Genomic DNA, 20,236 nt, shown 5'->3' on the forward strand with positions numbered 1-20,236 from the left:
TCATAAACTAACCTCCTCAATTCCGGAATCAACCTACTGGACCTCCTCTGCACCTCCTCCAGTGCCAGTACAGGTACATCCTTTCTCAAGTAAGGAGACCAAAACTGCATGCAGTTCTCCAGGTATGGCCTCACTAGCACCCCATACAGCTGCAACATAAACTCCCTGCTTTTATACTCAATCCCTTTAGCAATGAAGGACAAAATTCCATTTGCCTTCCTAACAACCTGTTGTACCTGCAGACCAACTTTCTGTGATTCATGCTCAAGGACACCCAGGTCCCTCTGCACAGCAGCATGCTGCACCTTTTTACCATTCAAGTAATAGTTCTTTTTACTGTTACTCCTACCAAATTGGATGACTTCACATTTATTCACATTATATTCCATCAGCCATCACTTTTGCCCACTCACTCAAAGTATCTATGTTCTTCTGCAAGGTTTTACAGACCTCTGCATACTTGCCACTCATCTTACTGTCATCTGCAAACTTTGACACACTAAACGTGGTCCTCCTCAACTCCAAATCGTCTGTATGAATTGTGAATAATTGTGGTCCCTACACAAATCCCTGAGGCACACCACTAGTTAGTAATTGCCAACTAGAATAGCACTCATTTATTCTCACTGCCCCCTCGACCATGACCCCACCCCCCCATCACCAAACCATCATCTCCTAGACCATACAGAACCTCATCACCTCAGGAGATCTCCCAACCACAGCTTCCAACCTCATAGTCTGGGAACCCCGCACTGCCCGGTTCTACCTCCTTCCCAAGATCCACAAGCCTGACCACCCTGGCCGACCCATTGTCTCAGCATGCTCCTGCCCCACTGAACTCATCTCTACCTACCTCGACACTGTCCTATCCCCCCTAGTCCAGGAACTCCCCACATACGTTCGAGACACCACCCACGCCCTCCACCTCCTCCAAGACTTCCGTTTCCCTGGCCCCCAACGCCTCATCTTCACCATGGATATCCAATCCTTCTACACCTCCATCCGCCATGACCAGGGCCTCTAAGCCCTCCGCTTTTTCCTCTCCAGACGTCCCCAACAGTACCCTTCCACTGATACTCTCATTCGTTTGGCCGAACTGGTCCTCACCCTTAACAATTTCTCCTTTGAATCCTCCCACTTCCTCCAGACCAAAGGGGTAGCCATGGGCACACGTATGGGCCCCAGCTATACCTGTCTCTTTGTTGGCTACGTAGAGCAGTTGATCTTCCGTAATTACACTGGCACCACTCCCCACCTCTTCCTCCACTACATTGATGACTGCATTGGCACCACCTCGTGCTCCCGCGAGGAGGTTGAGCAATTCATCAACTTCACCAACACATTCCACCCTGACCTTAAATTTACCTGGACCATCTCTGACACCTCCCTCCCCTTCCTGGACCTCTCCATCTCCATTAATGACGACCGACTTGACCCTGACATTTTTTACAAACCCACCGACTCCCACAGCTACCTGGATTACACCTCTTCCCACCCTACCTCTTGCAAAAATGCCATTCCGTATTCCCAATTCCTCCACCTCCGCCGGACCTGCTCCCAGGAGGACCAGTTCCACCACAGTACAACCAGATGGCCTCCTTCTTTAGAGACCGCAATTTCCCTTCCCACGTGGTTAAAGATGCTCTCCAACGCATCTCGTCTACATCCCGCACCTCCGCCCTCAGACCCCACCCCTCCAACCGTAACAAGGACAGAACGCCCCTGGTGCTCACCTTCCACCCTAACAACCTTCGCATAAACCAAATCATCCGCCGACATTTCCGCCACCTCCAAACAGACCCCACTACTAGGGATATATTTCCCTCCCCACCCCTTTCCACATTCCGCAAAGACTGTTCCCTCCGCGACTACCTGGTCAAGTCCACGCCCCAAACAACCCACCCTCCAATCCTGGCACTTTCCCCTGCCACCGCAGGAACTGTAAACCCTGCGCCCACACCTCCTCCCTCACCTCTATCCAAGGCCCTAAAGGAGCCTTCCACATCCATCAAAGTTTTACTTGCACATCCACTAATATCATTTATTGTATCCGTTGCTCCCGATGCAGTCTCCTCTACATTGGGGAGACTGGGCGCCTCCTAGCAGAGCGCTTTAGGGAACATCTCCGGGACACCCGCACCAATCAACCACATCGCCCCGTGGCCCAACATTTCAACTCCCCCTCCCACTCTGCCGAGGACATGGAGGTCCTGGGCCTCCTTCACCGCCGCTCCCTCACCACCAGACGCCTGGAGGAAGAACGCCTCATCTTCCGCCTCGGAACACTTCAACCCCAGGGCATCAATGTGGACTTCAACAGTTTCCTCATTTCCCCTTCCCCCACCTCACCCTAGTTCTAACCTTCCAGCTCAGTAACTGTCCCCATAACTTGTCCGGACTTGTCCTACCTGGCTATCTTCTTTTCCACCTATCCACTCCACCCTCTCCTCCTTGACCTATCACCTTCATCCCCTCCCCCACTCACCCATTGTACTCTATGCTACTTTCCCTCGACCCCCACCCTCCTCTAGCTTATCTCTCTACGCTTCAGGCTCACTGCCTTTATTCCTGATGAAGGACTTTTGCCCGAAACGTCGATTTCGAAGCTCCTTGGATGCTGCCTGACTGCTGTGCTCTTCCAGCACCACTAATCCAGAATTCCTATTAGTCAACCAATCCTCTGTCCATGTTAATACTTTACCCGTAACGTCATGCAAATTTATCTTATTGAAGGCCTTTTGGAAATCTAGTTACACTACATCTATTGGGTCCCCATTGTCCACCGGTCTTCTAATGTCTTTTTAGAATTCCAAAATGTTAGTTAAGTATGACCTGCTATTCATGAACCCATGCTGCATCTGCCCAATGGTACAATTTCTGTCTAGATGCCTTGCTATTTCTTTCTTGATAATAGACTCAAATAACTTCTTCACTACAGAAGTTAAGCCAACTGGTCTATAATTCCCCATCGTTTGTCTACCACCCTTTTTCAAACATCACATTTGCTATTTTCCAATCTGCTGGAACTGCTCCAGAGTCCAGCGAATTTTGGAAAATTACTTGCTATTTCTCCTGCCATCTCTTTTGGTACCCATCAGGGCCAGGAGACGTGTCTGTCCTTAGCTCCATTTGTTTGCTCAACACTACCTCTTCCGTAATAATGATTGTTCCCAGGTCCTCAACTACCTTCACCTCTTTGTCAATTACTGGCATGTTATTTGTGTCCTCCACTGTGAACACCGACACCAGATACCTATTCAATGCCTCGGTTATTTCATCATATCCCAAGTCTAAATGCCCCTTCTCATCCTCTAAAGGATCAACATTTACTTCAGCCACATTTAATATATTTATAGAAACTTTTGCTGTCTGTCTTTGTATTCTGGTGCTAGTTTTTTCTCATGTTCTATCTTACTTTTCTTTATAGCTCTTTTTGTGGCTTTCTGTTGACCTTTAAAGCTTTCCCAATCTTCTAGTTTCCTGCTGATCTTGGCCACTTTGTATATCTTCTCTTTCAATTTGAAAGCCTCCCTTATTTCCTTAGACACCAATGGCAGTTTACCCCTTTTCTTACAGTCCTTCCTTTTCACTGGAATATACTTTTGCTGAGTACTTTGAAAAATTACTTTGAAAGTCCTCCATTGCTCCGTCAACTGCCCCAAAATAAAGTCTTTGTTTCCAGTCTACTTTTGCCAAGTCATCCCTCATCCTATTCTAGTCTTCCTTGTTTAAGGAAGGTATTGGATTTTATCTTCGCACTCTCTATTTGTATTCTAAATTCAACCATACTGTGATTGCTCCTTCCAAGAGGATTGTTAACTATGAGGTCATTAACTATTCCTGTCTCATTACGAACAACCAGATAACCAGAGCTTCTCCAGCCTCTCTTCATACCTAAAACTTCCATACCAGGCAACATCCAGAAGTAGTTCATTTGGGCCATTAGCTCTGCTAATCAATAAGATCACGATTGATCTGATATTCTTCAACTCCAGTTTCCTACATTATACCTATAACCCTTGAATCCCTAACTGATTAAATATCTGTCCATCCACGGCTTTAATATACTTAACAACTCAGTCTCGATAGCCCTGGGCAGAATATAATTTTGCAGATTCACTTCAGGGTTAAATTAATGAAATGCTTTATTGGCTCACAAAAAATTATTCCTTATCTATAAATTAAAAAGGCAACTGTTATTCTGAGATTATGTCCTACCACAAAGGTAAACAACCTCTCCGCTTCTATCTTTTCAATCCCCCTAAGAATCTTACGGGTTTCAATGATGTCGCTTCTCATTCTTCTAAACTCCAATGTGTTTAACCAACATACTCAACCTCTCCTCATAAGAAATCCCTCCATACACAAAAAGAACCTAATGAATCTTCTCCGGCCTATGTCCAATTCCAGTATATTTTTCCTTAGATAAAGGGACCACAACTGTTCAGAGTTTTCCAGATGTAGTCTGACTGTGTCTTGTTTAGTTGTAGCATAGCCTCCCTGTTTTTATATTACCTTTCCTTACAAATAAAGGCCAACAGAGTACTTGCCTTCCCTATTACCTGCTAAACTTGTATGCTAGGTTTTGCAGCTCATGCATTAGCACTTCTAAATTCTTCTGTGCTGTAGCTTTCTGCAGCCTTTTCAGAGCCCAGTTTTCATTGTTTATTTCTAGTATCCAGTTCTTCAATTCTTCTTGATAAAGTGGATAACATCACCTTTTGACAAATTAGATTTCATCTGTCAAGTTTATTGCCCACTCACCTAACCTGTTTTATATCCTTTTGTGGTCTGTGTCATCCTCACAACTTGCCTCCCCACTTATTTTTGTGTGATCTGCAAACTTGGCTATGGTAAGTTAGTTTCTGTTAGTTACAGCATTAACATATAGCATACGTAATTGTGATCCCAGCACTGGTTCCTGTGGCAGTCCACTAATGGAATCATAAAAGATGCCCTCTTCATCCCAACTCCCTGCCTGTTAGTTAGACAATTCTCCATTCGTACCTATACGCTACCAATCGGCTCTCTTTAAGGAGTCTCATGTGGGTACCTTATCAAACACCTTATCAAAATCCAAATATATTTCATCTCCTGGTTTCCTTTGCTTATTAACTCCTCAAAGAACTATATTCTAACTGTGTAGTTTGTGCAGTCCATGTAGCACCCTCAGTCCTGGAGGAATGCTGTCTCGTTTTTTTACTGTATCAGTTGTATATGGTAGAAATGACAAATAAAAAGCTGCTACTACTACTACTACTAAATTTGTCAGGCTTCTTTTTCTGAACTTAGACATTCTTTGCTATGAATCATAATCTTTGTTCCTCAACCATCTTTGCTGCTAAACTCCTTTTCCAGTCCATTCCAGCCTGCTCTGCCCTCATCCCAATGTAATTAGCCTTATTTAAACTGAGCAAAGTTGCTTACAATCCAAGTTTCTCATTTTCAAACTGAATACTAAATTCTACCACGTTATGGTCACTGTTGCCTAGGGGATCTTTTATTCTGAGATCACTTATAAAAACCCACCCCATTACATACATTACCAGATCCAAAATAGCCTGATTTCTGATTGGATCTGCAACATACTATTCTCGGAAACTATTCTCAGTTCTAAATATACTGTATGAATTTTTTCTCTTAGTTGCATTTACTGATTTGATTTTCCTAATCAACATGATTATTAAAGTCACCCATGATTAATATACTGCCTTGTTTATATACCCTTATTATCTCTTGATTTGTTTTCTTTCTTACAGAACAGCTACCCTTAAAGGATCTAAAGACTATTACTATCTTCTTCCCTTGTTATGTCCTAGATGTGGAGGTGCCGATGTTGGACTGCGGTAGACAAAGTCAGAAGTCACACTACACCAGATTATAGTGAAGTGGACTTCACCTGACGAAGAAGCAGTGCTCCGAAAGTTTGTGATTTCAAATAAACCTGTTGGACTATAATCTGGTGTTGTGTGACTTCTGACTTTGTTTTATCCTACTTTGCCCATACAGATTCCACGTCATCCAATACTGACCATTTTTTTCTATCAAACTTAATCCATCTCAAATGAACAAATCTATCTGAACATTCTTCCCTTCCTTCTGGTCCTTTTGAAATGGCACAGAACCCTGAATATTTACTTCATAGCTTTGATCTCCTTACAACTGTATTTCTATAATTACTAAAGTTTTGCCAATTTACCATTCCCCCTTCAACCTTCTGCTATTGTTGCTTTTTATATTTATACTGTCTGTTGCTTTCTGTTCCATTCTGGATATCATTATCAAAGTCAATGCCAAAGTCATATTCTTTTGCTTCATAAACCTACATATCCCTCTCCCAAACGCTTCCAAATGCTAATTAGTTTAAAATCCTCAATATAGTCATAGTTAGTCAACTCACCAGGGCACTGCTCTGAACACGGTTCAAGTGAAGCTGATCAACCAGAACTCCCTTCAATCCAAGTACTGGTGCCACTGCCTCATGAACTGAAACTTATTCAGTTTTTAAGCTGTGCATTTAATTCCTTGATTTTATTTACCCTATGCCAGTTTGCCTGTGGTAATACTGTGATTATTATCTCGGAGGTTCTGCTTTTCAGCTTAGCTCCCAAATGTCCAAAATATTTCAACAGAACCTCCTTTCTAGTCCTATCAATGTTGCTAATACAAACATTGATGAAGACAGCTGGATCCTTTTCAAAGTCCCTCTCCAGCCTTGAGGAGATGTCCTTAACCTTGGTAACAGGCATGCAACACAGCCTTTGGACTCGTGCTCTCAGCTGTAGAGAACAGTATCTATCCAGCCAAATGATGAAAGCCATTTGGTGAAAGAAAAAAAACTCTATCTAAATAATATATTCTGTATCTAGATAACAGTTCTGCTCTCTTGAAAATTATACTGATCATCTAATATAAAATTTAAACATAAATTGCTGTCTTTCTTGCATTTGCTGAAAGTTTAAAATATGGCAGTAAGTCTGGAAAAATGCACCATTATTTTCTCCAGATTGATGTGGTGTGCTAGATAATTGATATTCAGTTTAGCAGAAGGTATTTTCAAACTAATTTCACCATTTTAAATCAGGTTTTCTACCTTTTGTACTATTAGGGAACATTCATGTTGAAGAATGGTCGTACTTTTGAAGGAAAGTTTTTGGAAGATCATATGGTAGAGTTTCCTGAACTTTCAATAACTGGAATGAAGACACCGGACCTTGGTACATTGCAAACCAAATTGTTGCTTGAAACTGGTAAGAAGCTTTGCAGAGATATCAATCTGCCACTTGTGGAAGTGATCAGTTTCCAAAGCATAATATAGGCACAATCTGTACCTTCTTCTCGCTCCCCCCCTCCCCCCCAACATATTGTTGGTGTGCATTTTGAAAAGAAATTACATTTTGTTCTAAACTTGCCCCATAATAATGATAGCACAATTACTGCAATACTTAAATAACACAAATGATTTATGCCATAATAAATGCCATGCCTACCAGTTTACTTGTTTCATGCTGAGAAACCAGTGGCGCACGTTACAAGCTTGGAAATGCATGTTCTGGAAGTTGGGGTGGGTTTACAGCACCAGAGTGGTGTAAACCCTCCCCAATCCTGCACAGCTAGGAAGCTGCGAGGTGATGAGGTGGGGAGGGCTATTGTCAGGAAGCAAAGTGGCTTGGGCTGGTAACAGCAGGAAAATTGTAACACTTGATGGAAAAAAACACCAAAACAAAAATAAACAGAAAATTTATTTGCAGGTTGAAAAATGTTTGTGGATCTGCCATTAAGGAAAAATCTTGGAGATTTCAGTTATAGGGAGAGGCCGAATAGGTTGTGGCTGTTTTGTCTGGAGCGTCGGAAGCTGAAGGATGACATTATAGAGGTTTCTAAAATCATGAAGGGCGTGGATAGGGTAAATAGACAAGGTCATTTCCCTGGAGTGGGGGAATTCCCTGGAGTAGAGGACATAGGTTTAGGTTGCAGAGCTGTAAGAATTAGATTAGATTACTTACAGTGTGGAAACAGGCCCTTCAGCCCAACAAGTCCACACCGCCCCGCCGAAGCGCAAACCACCCATACCCCTATATCTACCCCTTACCTAACACTACGGGCAATTTAGCATGGCCAGTTCACCTGACCCGCACATCTTTGGAGTGTGGGAGGAAACCGGAGCAAACCCACGCAGACACGGGGAGAATGTGCAAACTCCACACAGAGAGTCCCCTGAGGCGGGAATTGAACCCGGGTCTCTGGCGCTGTGAGGCAGTAGTGCTAACCACTGTGCCACCGTGCCGCCCAGAGGTTGAGAGGGGAAAAATTTAAAAAGAACCTAAGGGACAATTTTTTCACGCAGAGTGGTACGTGTATGGAATGAACTGCCAGATGAAGTGGTGGAGGCTGGTACAACTACAAAATTTGAAAGGCATCTGGATGGTATATGAAAAGGAAGGGGTTTGAGGAATATGGACCGTGTGCTGGCAAATGGGACTAGATTAGGTTAGGATAACTGGTCGGCATGGACGAGTTGGACCGAAGGACCTGTTTCCACCCTGTACATCTCTATGACTCTTTAACAGTTTAATGAGCCTAATTTTTACCTATTCAAAGCCACTCCTCTCGCATAGAAATTGACTCAATATGTGAATTGTGGTATATTCCTCAACTAGCTTCAAGAGGGCTAAAACATAGTGGAAGGTACCTATACCACCAGGTTTAGCCCTTGGAATTAATGGAAGTAATGCATTATAACAATGCTGTAAACATTGGAAGCTACTGCAATATTTAAAAGTTCTTAACATTTGCACATCTATAACTAGAGTTAATAAATTATTTCAACGTCAGTAAAAAGGAATAAAAGTTCAATATTATTTTCTACGATAGATAATATCAAGGGAGGTATTTCAAAGGGTGTCATTAAATCAGTTCTGGAACGCAACGTGGAACTTGATATTGCTTCACTTTTGGAGATGATTCCAAATGAAGATGTACAAAATGAGCGAATGCAGGTAAAATTAATTAAAGCAGATTTTGAAAGGCAGTGCCATTATTTCAGTACCATTAAGGATGTCAAGTAACCCTTAAACCAGTGATTTGTAGCACTTCCAGGTCTCAGGTCACCTATCTCCTATGATGTAGTCTTGGGACACAGGTTCTAATGCCATTTTCTTGTTTTATGCCAAATCTCAAATGCCTGCAGCCTGTTTGCCCTGCTTTTCTCTTCTTATGTAGCGTCAACAACCTTTTCTAAACTTGCCCCATAATAATGATAGCACAATTACTGCAATACTTAAATAACACAAATGATTTATGCCATAATAAATGCCATGCCTACCAGTTTATTTGTTTTGTGCTGAGAAACCAGTTATCTCCACATTCTCTCCTATCAATTTGCATATACAATATTTAATTTTTATTTACCACTGGGTAATGATGTAACTGTGTATCATATTGGGGTCATAGCAACCCATTTGTTAATTAAGAATAATCTATACATTGAGTGTTTATATACAGAACTTATTGGGATTATTCACATAATGCAGATAGCTCTATAAATTATTACTTTGGATGTTTCGTAATCAGTCACAGTATTAGAATTATTTATCTGTTTGATATTAATGTAAGTTAGCAGATATTTTCCATCGTACCCCTACACAATCGATTGATCTTAACCTTGTGACAGTTCTTCACTCAATCAGTTGCTAAGCAATAATTCCTGTGTTTCTAGCCCAGTTCCCACTAAGCAGCCATGTATTCCTTGGGCCTTCTCATTCCATGCATTAGCCCTGTACTCATTCCTAGTCCAATTCTATCCCACCATCTTTCAAGGATCTCCAATCAAATACATTTAATAAAGTTACTTATTAGAATGAAATAATATGTGACTTTAAATTTTGATTTTATTTGTGCAGCTAGAGTACGCTGCTCTTCGATATTTATCAGAACTGAGGAAAATATACATTTTCTACAGTAGCCTGGGACATCAGCAAACACTGGATAATACTTTCTTAATGAGCAAACTCCAGTTCTGGCGCTTTCTGAAAGATTGCAAACTTCATCATTATGCCCTGAGTCTGGCTGACATGGATAGGATCCTTAATGGTAATTAAATCTTCTTTGGAATACAAATCCATATCCTTTCACTCAGTTGTTCTGCATGTTAATACTAATGTGATGCAGCAAGAAAATAGCGTCTTCAGCAAATCAATTACTCTTCAAGAAAGATGGCATTGCTCGTTGGACTTGCATGAAAACTCACGTTCAAAATTTACGAGGGAGTGTTGATAGAGTACATACGGAGAAAATGTTTTGGTTGATAAGAGGGTAGATACAAAAGGGCACAAATTTAAATTAATTGCTGAAAGAGGCAAGGGAGGATGAATGGAATCATTTTTATATGGAAAGTTTGTATGATCAAGTTTGTATCCAGAAAGATAATGGGACCAAATTAGTAATTTTCAGAAGGAAATTGAATACTTCCCAGTAAAGGCTTTGTATGAGGCTTGAGGTGAGAGTGTGGGGAGAAGCTCTAATTGCATAGCTCTTTGAAAATGCTGAATGGCTTCCCATTGTGTTGTAATCAATGACTGTTACCTAAATTTAGAGTAATGGACAGTCAAGGTAACCAGATAGAAATAGTCATTTAGAAATATTGAATTTGAGTATTGCTGAAAAATGACACATTTGTTGAAGATTTTCGTCTAATGCTCATCAGGACATTTCACGAGAACACAAATTAAAAGGGAAAATCAACATTTGTACTGCACGAAAGGAGAATTTGGCAACTAACTGAACTCTGATTGGCAGAGGTATTGCCATGGAGAATACACCATGGGCTTTCGCTAGCAGATTATTGCAGAAGTGAAGTTCTAACCTGTGTACCTAATATTTATCATATTGAAATGAAAGGTAATATTTGGTATCATATCACATGGGGACTAGCTACAAAGCCTGGTAAGAAACAAGTCAGTACTCTCTTATACGCAACGGAAAATTTTTCACATGATTTCCTCATCTGGCAAGGGATTGATGAGGAAGCAGCTACATATGGTGTTGTAATGAAAATCACAATTGCTATAGATTCATAGAGACATTCAGCATGGAAATAGACCCTTCAGTCCAACCACTTCATGCCAACAATAAACTAAACTAGCCTCGCCTGCCTGCATTTGTCCCGTATCCCCTCCAAACACTTCTTATTCATGAACTTAACCAACTGTCTTTTAAATGTTGTAACTGTGCTCAGATCCACCAATTCGTCTGAAAGTTCATTCCACACACGAACCACTGCCTATATAAAAAGGTAGCCCCTTATGTCTTTTTTGAAATCTTTCTCCTCTCACCTTAAAAATATGTCTGCAAGTTTGAAATCCCCCAGTCCAGGAAAAAGACACCTGCCATTCACCTTCTCTGTATTCCTCATGATTTTATAAACCTCTATAAAGTCACCCCTCACTCTCGTATGCTTCAGTGAAGAAAGTCCCCGGCTATCCAAAGTTAAAAATCACACAACACCAGGTGATATTCCAACAGGTTTATTTGGAAGCACTAGCATTTGGAGCGCTGCTCCTTCACCAACCTGTTGGAGTATAACCTGGTGTTGTGTGATTTTTAACTTTCTCCACCTCAATCCAGGTTATCGATCCTCTCCTTATAACTCAAACCCTCCATTCGCAGCAACATCCTGGTAATTTTTTCTGGACCCTCTACAGCTTAATAATATACAACAGGGTAACTAGAGCTGGACATAGTATTCCAGCAGAGGCCTCACCATCATCCTGTACAACCTCAACATGTCGTCTGAACTCCTATACTGTAAGGTCTGAGCAATGAAGGCAAGCGTGCTAAACGTTTTCTGAACCACCCTGTTACACATGATGCAAACTTCAAAGAATTATGTATCTGAACCCCTAGGTCTCTCTTCCATAGCACTGCCCACAGCCCTACTTTTAATTGTATAAGTTCTGCCATTGTTTGTTTTACTCAAGTGCAATATTGCACATTTATCCAAATCAAGTTCACCTACCACTCCTAACCTTTGACCCAATTGTGACCTTAGATAACCTTCTTCACTGTCCATTATACCACCAATGTTGGTGTTATCCACAAGCCAATAACCATGTTTTCTATATTTTCATCTAATTTCATTTGGCAAGTTTACTAAGATAGTTGAATATTAATATAGCAATATTAATCAGGTCATTTAACAAATAGCAATCCCTTTAATCTTGTACTTCATTGCTGCCTAGTGAGAAACTCACTATACCATTTGTGGAAAGCATAAAAGGTGGTCTGAAATACTAATAATGTCACAATCACCTTTGCCAGACATCTCGTCTAAATCTGCTGCAAATCTTGTTCAGATCCCTATAAAATTTCATCCTAGATTCTAACCCCGTGGGGAATTAAATTTATGACACAGGTGAAAGGGAGAAAAGTGGCCCACCATATTGCCATCCATTATCATCCAACAGCATAGACTAAAATTAAGATATCAATTAAAGTGCAAATATCCATCAATATTTGTAAAATATCAAGACTAGAATTTAAACAAAATTTACAAAAGCTACATTGGAACCTTTTTTACTTTCTGAGAATCAAGGTTTCTGTATTCGTTAGATCTGAATTCATGAACTGTGGTGCTATGAATTCAAATTAATTAGAAGATGTTAATATTAATATTAACATTATAATATTTTAAGCATTCTCCAAAAAATGTATAAATTAAGCTATTAATTTTTTGATTGTTGCAGGAAAATTTACTACCCTGGAGGAAACTCACTCTCCATTTGATACATTGTTGCTGGGGAAGTTCCTAAGCTATATTATTATCCTGGCATACCATATTTACCACAAGACGCATGAGTAAGTCACTTATATTTTGCTGCTGTAGCCAGCCACATTCTTCCCACCTCTTTTGAGTTGGGTATTAATGCATTAACAATATTTTGGAATTACACTTTGAGGGGTTTGTAGAGGTTTGTAGAGGGGATGTTGAGACACCCATCGAACAGTTAGGAAAGGTGTTGCAGAATAGTGAAGGAATGGTGATATATTTCCAAGTCAGTGTGGTGTGTGGCTTGAAGGAGAGCTTGTAGGTGATGGTGGTGCTCCCATGTATCTGCTGCCCTATCCTTCTAGATGATAGAGTTTGGGGGTTTAGAATGTACTATCTAAAGAACCTTGATGAGGTTTGGCACTACTTCATGTAGATGACACACACTGCTTTCACTGCACTGGTGAAAGGAGTGAATGTTGGAGGTGAAGATGGGACCAGTCAAATGGGCTATGTGGCCCTCGGTGGTGCTGAGCCTGTCGAATGTTATTGGATCTACAATGTGGACAGTATTCCATCACACTGCCTGACTTGTGCCAGGTAGATAGTGAGCAAGTTTTGAGGAATCAGGAGATGGGTTAATTAATGCAAAATTCTGTTTGTGACCTGCTAACTTAACTAGTGTTTATTTAGAATCATAGAATAAAATCATAGAATCCCTACAGTGTGGAAGTAGATTATTTGGCCCATCGAGTCCACATCAACCCTCTGAAGAGCATCCCTGTAACACTGCTAATCCTCTTAGCTTGCACATTCCTGGACGCTATGGGCAATTTAGCATGGCCAATTTACCTAGCCTGCACATCTGGGCTGTGGGAGGAAACCCGGAGCACCCAGAGGAAACTCACGCAGAGATGTTGAGAATGTGAAAATTTTTCACAGACAGTCGCCTGAGATGGAATTAAATCCAGGGTCCCTGGTGCTGTGAGGCAACAGTGCTGACCATTGTGATGTCCACTGGCTGGTTCAGCTCAGTTTCTGGTCACTGTTAACTTCCAGGATATTGCAAAAGGGAAATCCAATGATGGTAATGCTATTGAATGTCAATGGGAAATCTTTACTTTCTCTATTTTTTGAGCTGGCCATGGCCTGGCATTGTGTGGCATGAAGGTTACTTGCCACTTGTCAACCCAAGCCAGAATGCTAGCCAGGTCTTGCTGTAATTGGACACAATATTGATTCAATATCTGAGGAATCGTGAATATTGCTGAACATTACACAATCATCAGCAAACATCTCCATCTCTGAGGGAAGGTCATTATTGAAGCAGTGAAGGTACTTAGTCTTGAACACTACCTTGAGGAACCCCTGCAGTGATGGCCTGTATTTGGGATGATTGACCTGCATCAAACACAATCATTTTCCTTTGTGCAGGATATTACTCCAACAAACAGAGTTTTCTCCCTGATTCACATTGACTGAAGATTTGCCAGAGTTACTAGATAATGGAGTCTGCTAAATGCTGCTTAGATGTACAACTTGCCCACCACCGAGGTCAGACTCACGGTCTATAGTTCCCTGGCTTGTCTTTACCGCCCTTCTTAAACAGTGGCACCACATTTGCCAACCTCCAGTCTTCCGGGACCTCAGTGATACAAATATCTCAGCATGAGGCCCAGCAATCACTTCTCTAGTTTCCCACAGAGTTCTTGGGTACATCTGATCAGGTCCTGGGGATTTATCCACCTTTAACCGTTTCAAGACATTCCGCACTTCCTCCTCTGTAATCTGGACATTTTGCAAGATGTCACCATCTATTTCCCTGCAGTCTATATCTTCCATATGCTTTTCCACAGTAAATACTGATGCAAAGTATTCATTTAGTATCTCCCCCATTTTCTGTGGCTCCACACAAAGGCCGCCTTGCTGATCTTTGAGGAGGGGCATGATGTACATGTTATTGGAAAGGCAAGGACTGATTTGGGATAGTCAACATGGCTTTGTGCATGGGAAATCATGTCTCACAAACTTGACTGAGTTTTTTGAGGAAGTAACGAAGCGGATTGATGAGGGCAGAGCAGTAGATGTGATCTATATGGACTTCAGTAAGGCGTTCGACAAGGTTCCCCATGGGAGACTGATTAGCAAGGTTAGGTCTCATGGAATACAGGGAGAATAGCCATTTGGCTACAGAACTGGCTCAAAGGTGGTGGTGGAGGGGTGTTTTTCAGACTGGAGGCCTGTGACCAGTGGAGTGCCACAAGGATTGGTGCTGGGCCCTCTACTTTTTGTCATTTACATAAATTATTTGGATGCGAGTATAAGAGGTACAGTTAGTAAATTTGCAGGTGACACCAAAATTGGAGGTGTAGTGGACACAAAGAGGATTACCTCAGATTACAACGGGATCTGGACCAGATGGGCCAATGGGCTGAGAAGTGGCAAATAGAGTTTAATTCAGATAAATGCGAGGTGCTGCATTTTGGGAAAGCAAATCTTAGCAGGACTTCTCACTTAATGGTAAGGTCCTAGGGAGTGTTGCTGAACAAAGAGACCTTGAGTGCAGGTTCATAGCTCCTTGAAAGTGGAGTCGCAGGTAGATAGGATAGTGAAGAAGGCGTTTGGTTTGCTTTCCTTTATTGGTCAGAGTATTGAGTACAGGAGTTGGGAGGTCATGTTGTGGCTGTACAGGACATTGATCAGGCCACTGTTGGAATATTGTGTGCAGTTCTGGTCTCCTTCCTATCGGAAAGATGTTGTGAAACTTGAAAGGGTTCAGAAAAGATTTACAAGGATGTTGCCAGGGTTGGAGGATCTGAGCTACAGAGAGAGGCTGAATAGGCTGGGGCTGTTTTCCCTCGAGCGTCGGAGGCTGAGGGGAGACCTGATAGAGGTTTACAAAATTATGAGGGGCATGGATAGGATAAATAGACAAAATCTTTTCCCTGTTGTCAGGGAGTCCAGATCTAGAGGGCATAGGTTTATGGTGAGAGGGGAAAGATATAAAGGAGACCTAAGGGGCAACATTTTCACGCAGAGGGAGGTACATGTATGGAATGAGCTGCCAGAAGATGTGGTGGAGGCTGGTACAATTCCAACAGTTAAGAGGCATTTGGATGGGTATATGAATAGGAAGGGTTTGGAGGGATATGGGCCGGGTGTTGGCAGGTGGGACTAGATTGGGTTGGAATATCTGGTCGGCATGGACGGGTTGGACTGAAGGGTCTGTTTCCATGCTGTACATCTCTATGACTCTGTGTCAAAGACAGTCCTCCTCTGCAGTTCAGCTCTTCTGACTACGTTTGGATCAAGGCTGTAATGAACTTAGAAGCTTAGTTTGTCTGAAACTAAGACCCCAAACTAAGAGTCAGTTAGAAGGCTAGTGTTGAGTACAGTCACTTGATATGTCTGTCAATGACACATTTATGCATTTTGTGGATGATTGAGAGTAGACTGATGGAATGTAATTGGCCCTTTTAAATGTGTCCTGCTTTCTCTCCAGACAGGACAAACCTGAGCACTTTCTACATTGCTGGGGTGTATGCCAAATTGTAATGACTTAACAGCCTGGCTAGGGGTGCAGCTGGTTCTGGAACATAAGTCTTTCATAGAAACATAGAAGATAGGAGCAGGAGGAGGCCATTCAGCCCTTCATGCCTGCTCCACAATTCATCTCAATCATTGCTGATTATCCAACTCAGTAGCCTAATTCTGCTTTCTCCACATAACCTTTGATCCCATCTGGAATACGTTCAATCTTTTGGCATCAACTGTTTTCTGTGATAATGAATTCCACAGGCCCACCACTTTTTGGGTGAAGAAATGTCTCATCATCTTCGTCCTAAATGGTCTACCCCGAATCCTCAGACTGTGACTCATGGTTCTGGACACACCCATCATCAGGAATATCCTCTCTGCCCTGTCTAGTACTGTTAGAATTTTATAAGTCTCTATGAGATCACCCCTCATTCATCTGAACTCCAGTGAAAACAATCCTAACCTAGTCAATCTCTCCTCAACTGTTAGTCCCACCATGCCCAGAATCAGCCTGGTAAAACTTCGCTGCACTTCCTTGAGAGCAAGAACATCTTTCCTCAGAAAAGGAGACCAAAGCTGCATATATTACAAAACACAATATTCTAGTTGCACACAATATTCTGTGTCTTCAGTATTACTGGTAGAATGTTGTCAAGGTTCATAGCCTTTGCAGTATCCCCATGCTTTCAGCCACTTCTTGATCGCATGTAGAGTGAATCGAATTAGCAGAATGTTGCCATCCGTGATGCAAGAGACGTCAAGAGGATTGTCAACTTGACACTTATAATTGAAGAATACAAATGCTGCAGAAAGTGAGGACCACAGATGCTGGAGATCCGAGTCGAAAAGTGTGGTTTTGGAAAACACAGCTGGTCGGGCAGAATCCGAGGAGCAGGAGAATTGACGTTTTGAGCATAAGCTTCCCAATAAAGAGCTTATGTTCGAAATGTCGACTCTTCTGCTCCTTGGACGTTTCCTGACCAGCTGTGCTTTTCCAGCACCACACTTTTCGACTAAAAATGCTGCAGCCTTGTCTTTTGCACTGTTGTGCTGGGCTGTCTCATTATTAAGAATAAGGATATTTATGGAGCCTGTTCTCCAGTTAGCTATTTAATTGTCTTGCACCGTTCATGACTGGATATGGCAGAATTGCAGACTGTTGATCAGATCCTTTGCTTGTGAGATTGCTTAGCTCAGTCTATTGATTCTCCTTATGCTGCTTGGCTGCAAGTAGGCCTATGTTGTATCTTCACTTTTAATTTGCTTGGTGTTGCCCTCTAGCACTTTTCATTGAGAGTAATTATAGAGTTACAGGGATGTACAGCATGGAAACAAACCCTTCGGTCCAACTCATCCATGCCAACCAGATATCTCAAATTAATCTAGTCCCATTTGCCAGCACTTGGCCCATATCCCTCTAAACCCTTCCTAGTCATGTACCCATCCAGGTACCTTTTAGATGTTAGAATTGTACCAGCCTACATCACTTCCTCTGGCAGCTCATTCCATACACGCATCACCCTTTGCATGAAAAGGTTGTCCCTTAGGTCCCTTTTAAATCTTTCCCCTCTCACCCTAAACCTATGCCCTCTAGTTCTAGACTCCCCCAACCCAGGAAAAAGACCTTGACTGTTCACCGTATCCATGCTTCTCATGATTTTATACACCTCTGTAAAGTCACACCTCAGCCTCCGATGCTGGCAATATCTTTGTAAATCTTTTCTGAACCCTTTCAAGTTTTACAACATCCTTCCTATAAGTTGGAGACCAGAATTGCACACAATATTCTAAAAGTGGCCTAACCAATCTCTTGTGCAGCCACAACATGACCTCCCAACTCCTTTACTCAATTCTCTGACCAGTAAGGGAAAGCATACTAAATGCCATCTTCACTATCCTATCTACCTGAGTCTCTACTTTCAAGGAACTATAAACCTGCACTCCAAGGTCTCTTTGTTTAGCAACATTCCCCAGGACTTTAACATGAAGTGCATAAGTCCTGCCCTGATTGGCCTTTCCAAAATGCAGCACCTCACATTTATCAAAACTAAACTCCATCTGCCACGCCTCGGCCCATTGGTTCATCTGGTTAAGATCCCATTGTACTCTGATGTAACTTCATCATGGTCCACTATACCACCAATATTTGTGTCTTCAGTACTTGTGATAAGTATTGTCATAGATGGGACAGTTCTTTGAATATAATGTTTCCAGCCTTGTTACAGCCATGTTGAAGAGGTGAATGGGATTTTCCCTCCTTGATTAAATAACAAAGGTGTGGACTATTTCTGGATGCCAACCCTGCACCTGGGCAATACGGTAACATATTATAATATTCATGGGGACTTAGAGATAAGGTTCACCATGTGATTAAGGACAGAGGGTGAGAGGGCTATTACAAATATATGAACAAAACGAACAAGGAGCTGAGTGAACCATTCAGCTACTCAAGCCAGCTCTGCCATTCAATAAGATCATACCTAATCTAATTGTAACCTCAAATCTGCATTCTCATTTACCTCTGATTGCCTTTTATACCTTGTTTAACTTGAATCCATTTATTTCTGCCTTAAAGATATTCAAGAACTTTGCTTCCACTGTCTTGTCAGAAGAGAGTTTCAAAAACTCATGGCCCTCATGTTTTTCCATGTAGGCCATTCAAGAACGTAGCTGTTATAAATATATTGCTTTTACTGAATACTTCTGACCTTTTTAAAGTTAAATTAATTTATCTGTTTGTTTATAACTTAAGATTTAGTGAGATAGAATGTATATTCTAATACTTTATATAATTCAGTGACATGGATTCTTTGTTTAATTGATGGGTCTTGCTACTCTTGTACTTGACATGTTGGGCCAGAGCAGGCAACACTGATTCATGACCCTAAGTTTTTCTATGTACATCCCTCAAGGATGTAAATATTATAAATATACTGCTTTACCGTATCCACTTATCCATGAACCTCAACCAAGGATAATAGATAGCATAAAAGCTACAAAATATAATTTGCCTCTTTGTCTACTATAAACTTCTCAAACTTAACCAATAGCTATTGCCGCAGTGATGATTTTCTCATTTCAGAGGCCCAGCATCATTACTTGCTACATGTTTTTCTAAGGTAGTGACCAATAACATTATTCCTTATGCCTGCAAAGTTAACGGTATGTACAATTTTTATATGCAAATTAATAAAATATCTACTGATAGTACACAATGATTGGCTTAGAACATGGATTGTGCAGATATATTCTGAAGATTTGGAGAGATGATTTGGATCCCTTGGGTGTGTTCACTTGTCACTTGTGAATTATAAGGAAGTAATTTACAGATATCTTCTAATCAATCTGTTTACTCAGAGTTGTTGTTGTCCACCTTAAAAGCAAATGGGTCTTGACCACAGGTCAATATCCCACAATAGCCAACCCATACATTCAATTATGTAGTTGGTTAAAAGGAGTTGGTTAGATTTGTTGCCTTTAATATGAAGGTAAAATGCTCCTTATTCAGCCAAGGGCAATTATTCTTTGACTTGTAGATTGCTACTACCATATTTAACACAATGAAAGTCATTGCCATCGAGACAAACCAGTTTGTGCATGTGCCCTGGATGCACTTATTGCCAATGCTGCATGTGAAAGTAATTTCATGCACAACTCTGGCATTTAATTGATTAAAATATAATCAAAAACTTTACAAACAGAAGTTTTACTTATATTATTGAATAACAATCTTGTCACAAAAAGCCCATTATCACTTCCACATAGTGAAACTTCTTGTGAAGATATGCGGACAATAGACAATTATGTTGAGCAGGACAGGTATTGCATCTGTTTTTCAGATCTAAGTTACTTTGTAATTAGGAATTTAGCATTCATCTTCATGCTGAAAAATCCTTTTTTAAAGAAGCAATGGTGAAAAGTGAACTTATAATT

At 41.3% G+C, this 20,236-nt stretch overlaps 1 protein-coding gene across 2 annotated transcripts in view; it reads left to right on the forward strand.

Annotated features, from left to right (window-relative positions):
* rsph10b (radial spoke head 10 homolog B) overlaps nucleotides 1-20,236 on the forward strand; it is an 85,963-nt gene that overhangs the window by 28,253 nt on the left and 37,474 nt on the right. The window contains exons 8-12 of one of the 2 annotated variants that reach the window (XM_072559811.1): nucleotides 7,109-7,250; nucleotides 8,875-8,999; nucleotides 9,903-10,092; nucleotides 12,744-12,855; nucleotides 19,386-19,465. In XM_072559811.1, the coding sequence (XP_072415912.1) occupies nucleotides 7,109-7,250; nucleotides 8,875-8,999; nucleotides 9,903-10,092; nucleotides 12,744-12,855; nucleotides 19,386-19,465 (649 nt within the window). The remainder of the gene's footprint in view (nucleotides 1-7,108; nucleotides 7,251-8,874; nucleotides 9,000-9,902; nucleotides 10,093-12,743; nucleotides 12,856-19,385; nucleotides 19,466-20,236) is intronic. The other variant, XM_072559812.1, reaches the window with a different exon arrangement.

The sequence above is a fragment of the Chiloscyllium punctatum genome, chromosome 40 (assembly GCF_047496795.1).
Source record: "Chiloscyllium punctatum isolate Juve2018m chromosome 40, sChiPun1.3, whole genome shotgun sequence".
Classification (NCBI taxonomy): Eukaryota; Metazoa; Chordata; class Chondrichthyes; order Orectolobiformes; family Hemiscylliidae; genus Chiloscyllium; species Chiloscyllium punctatum.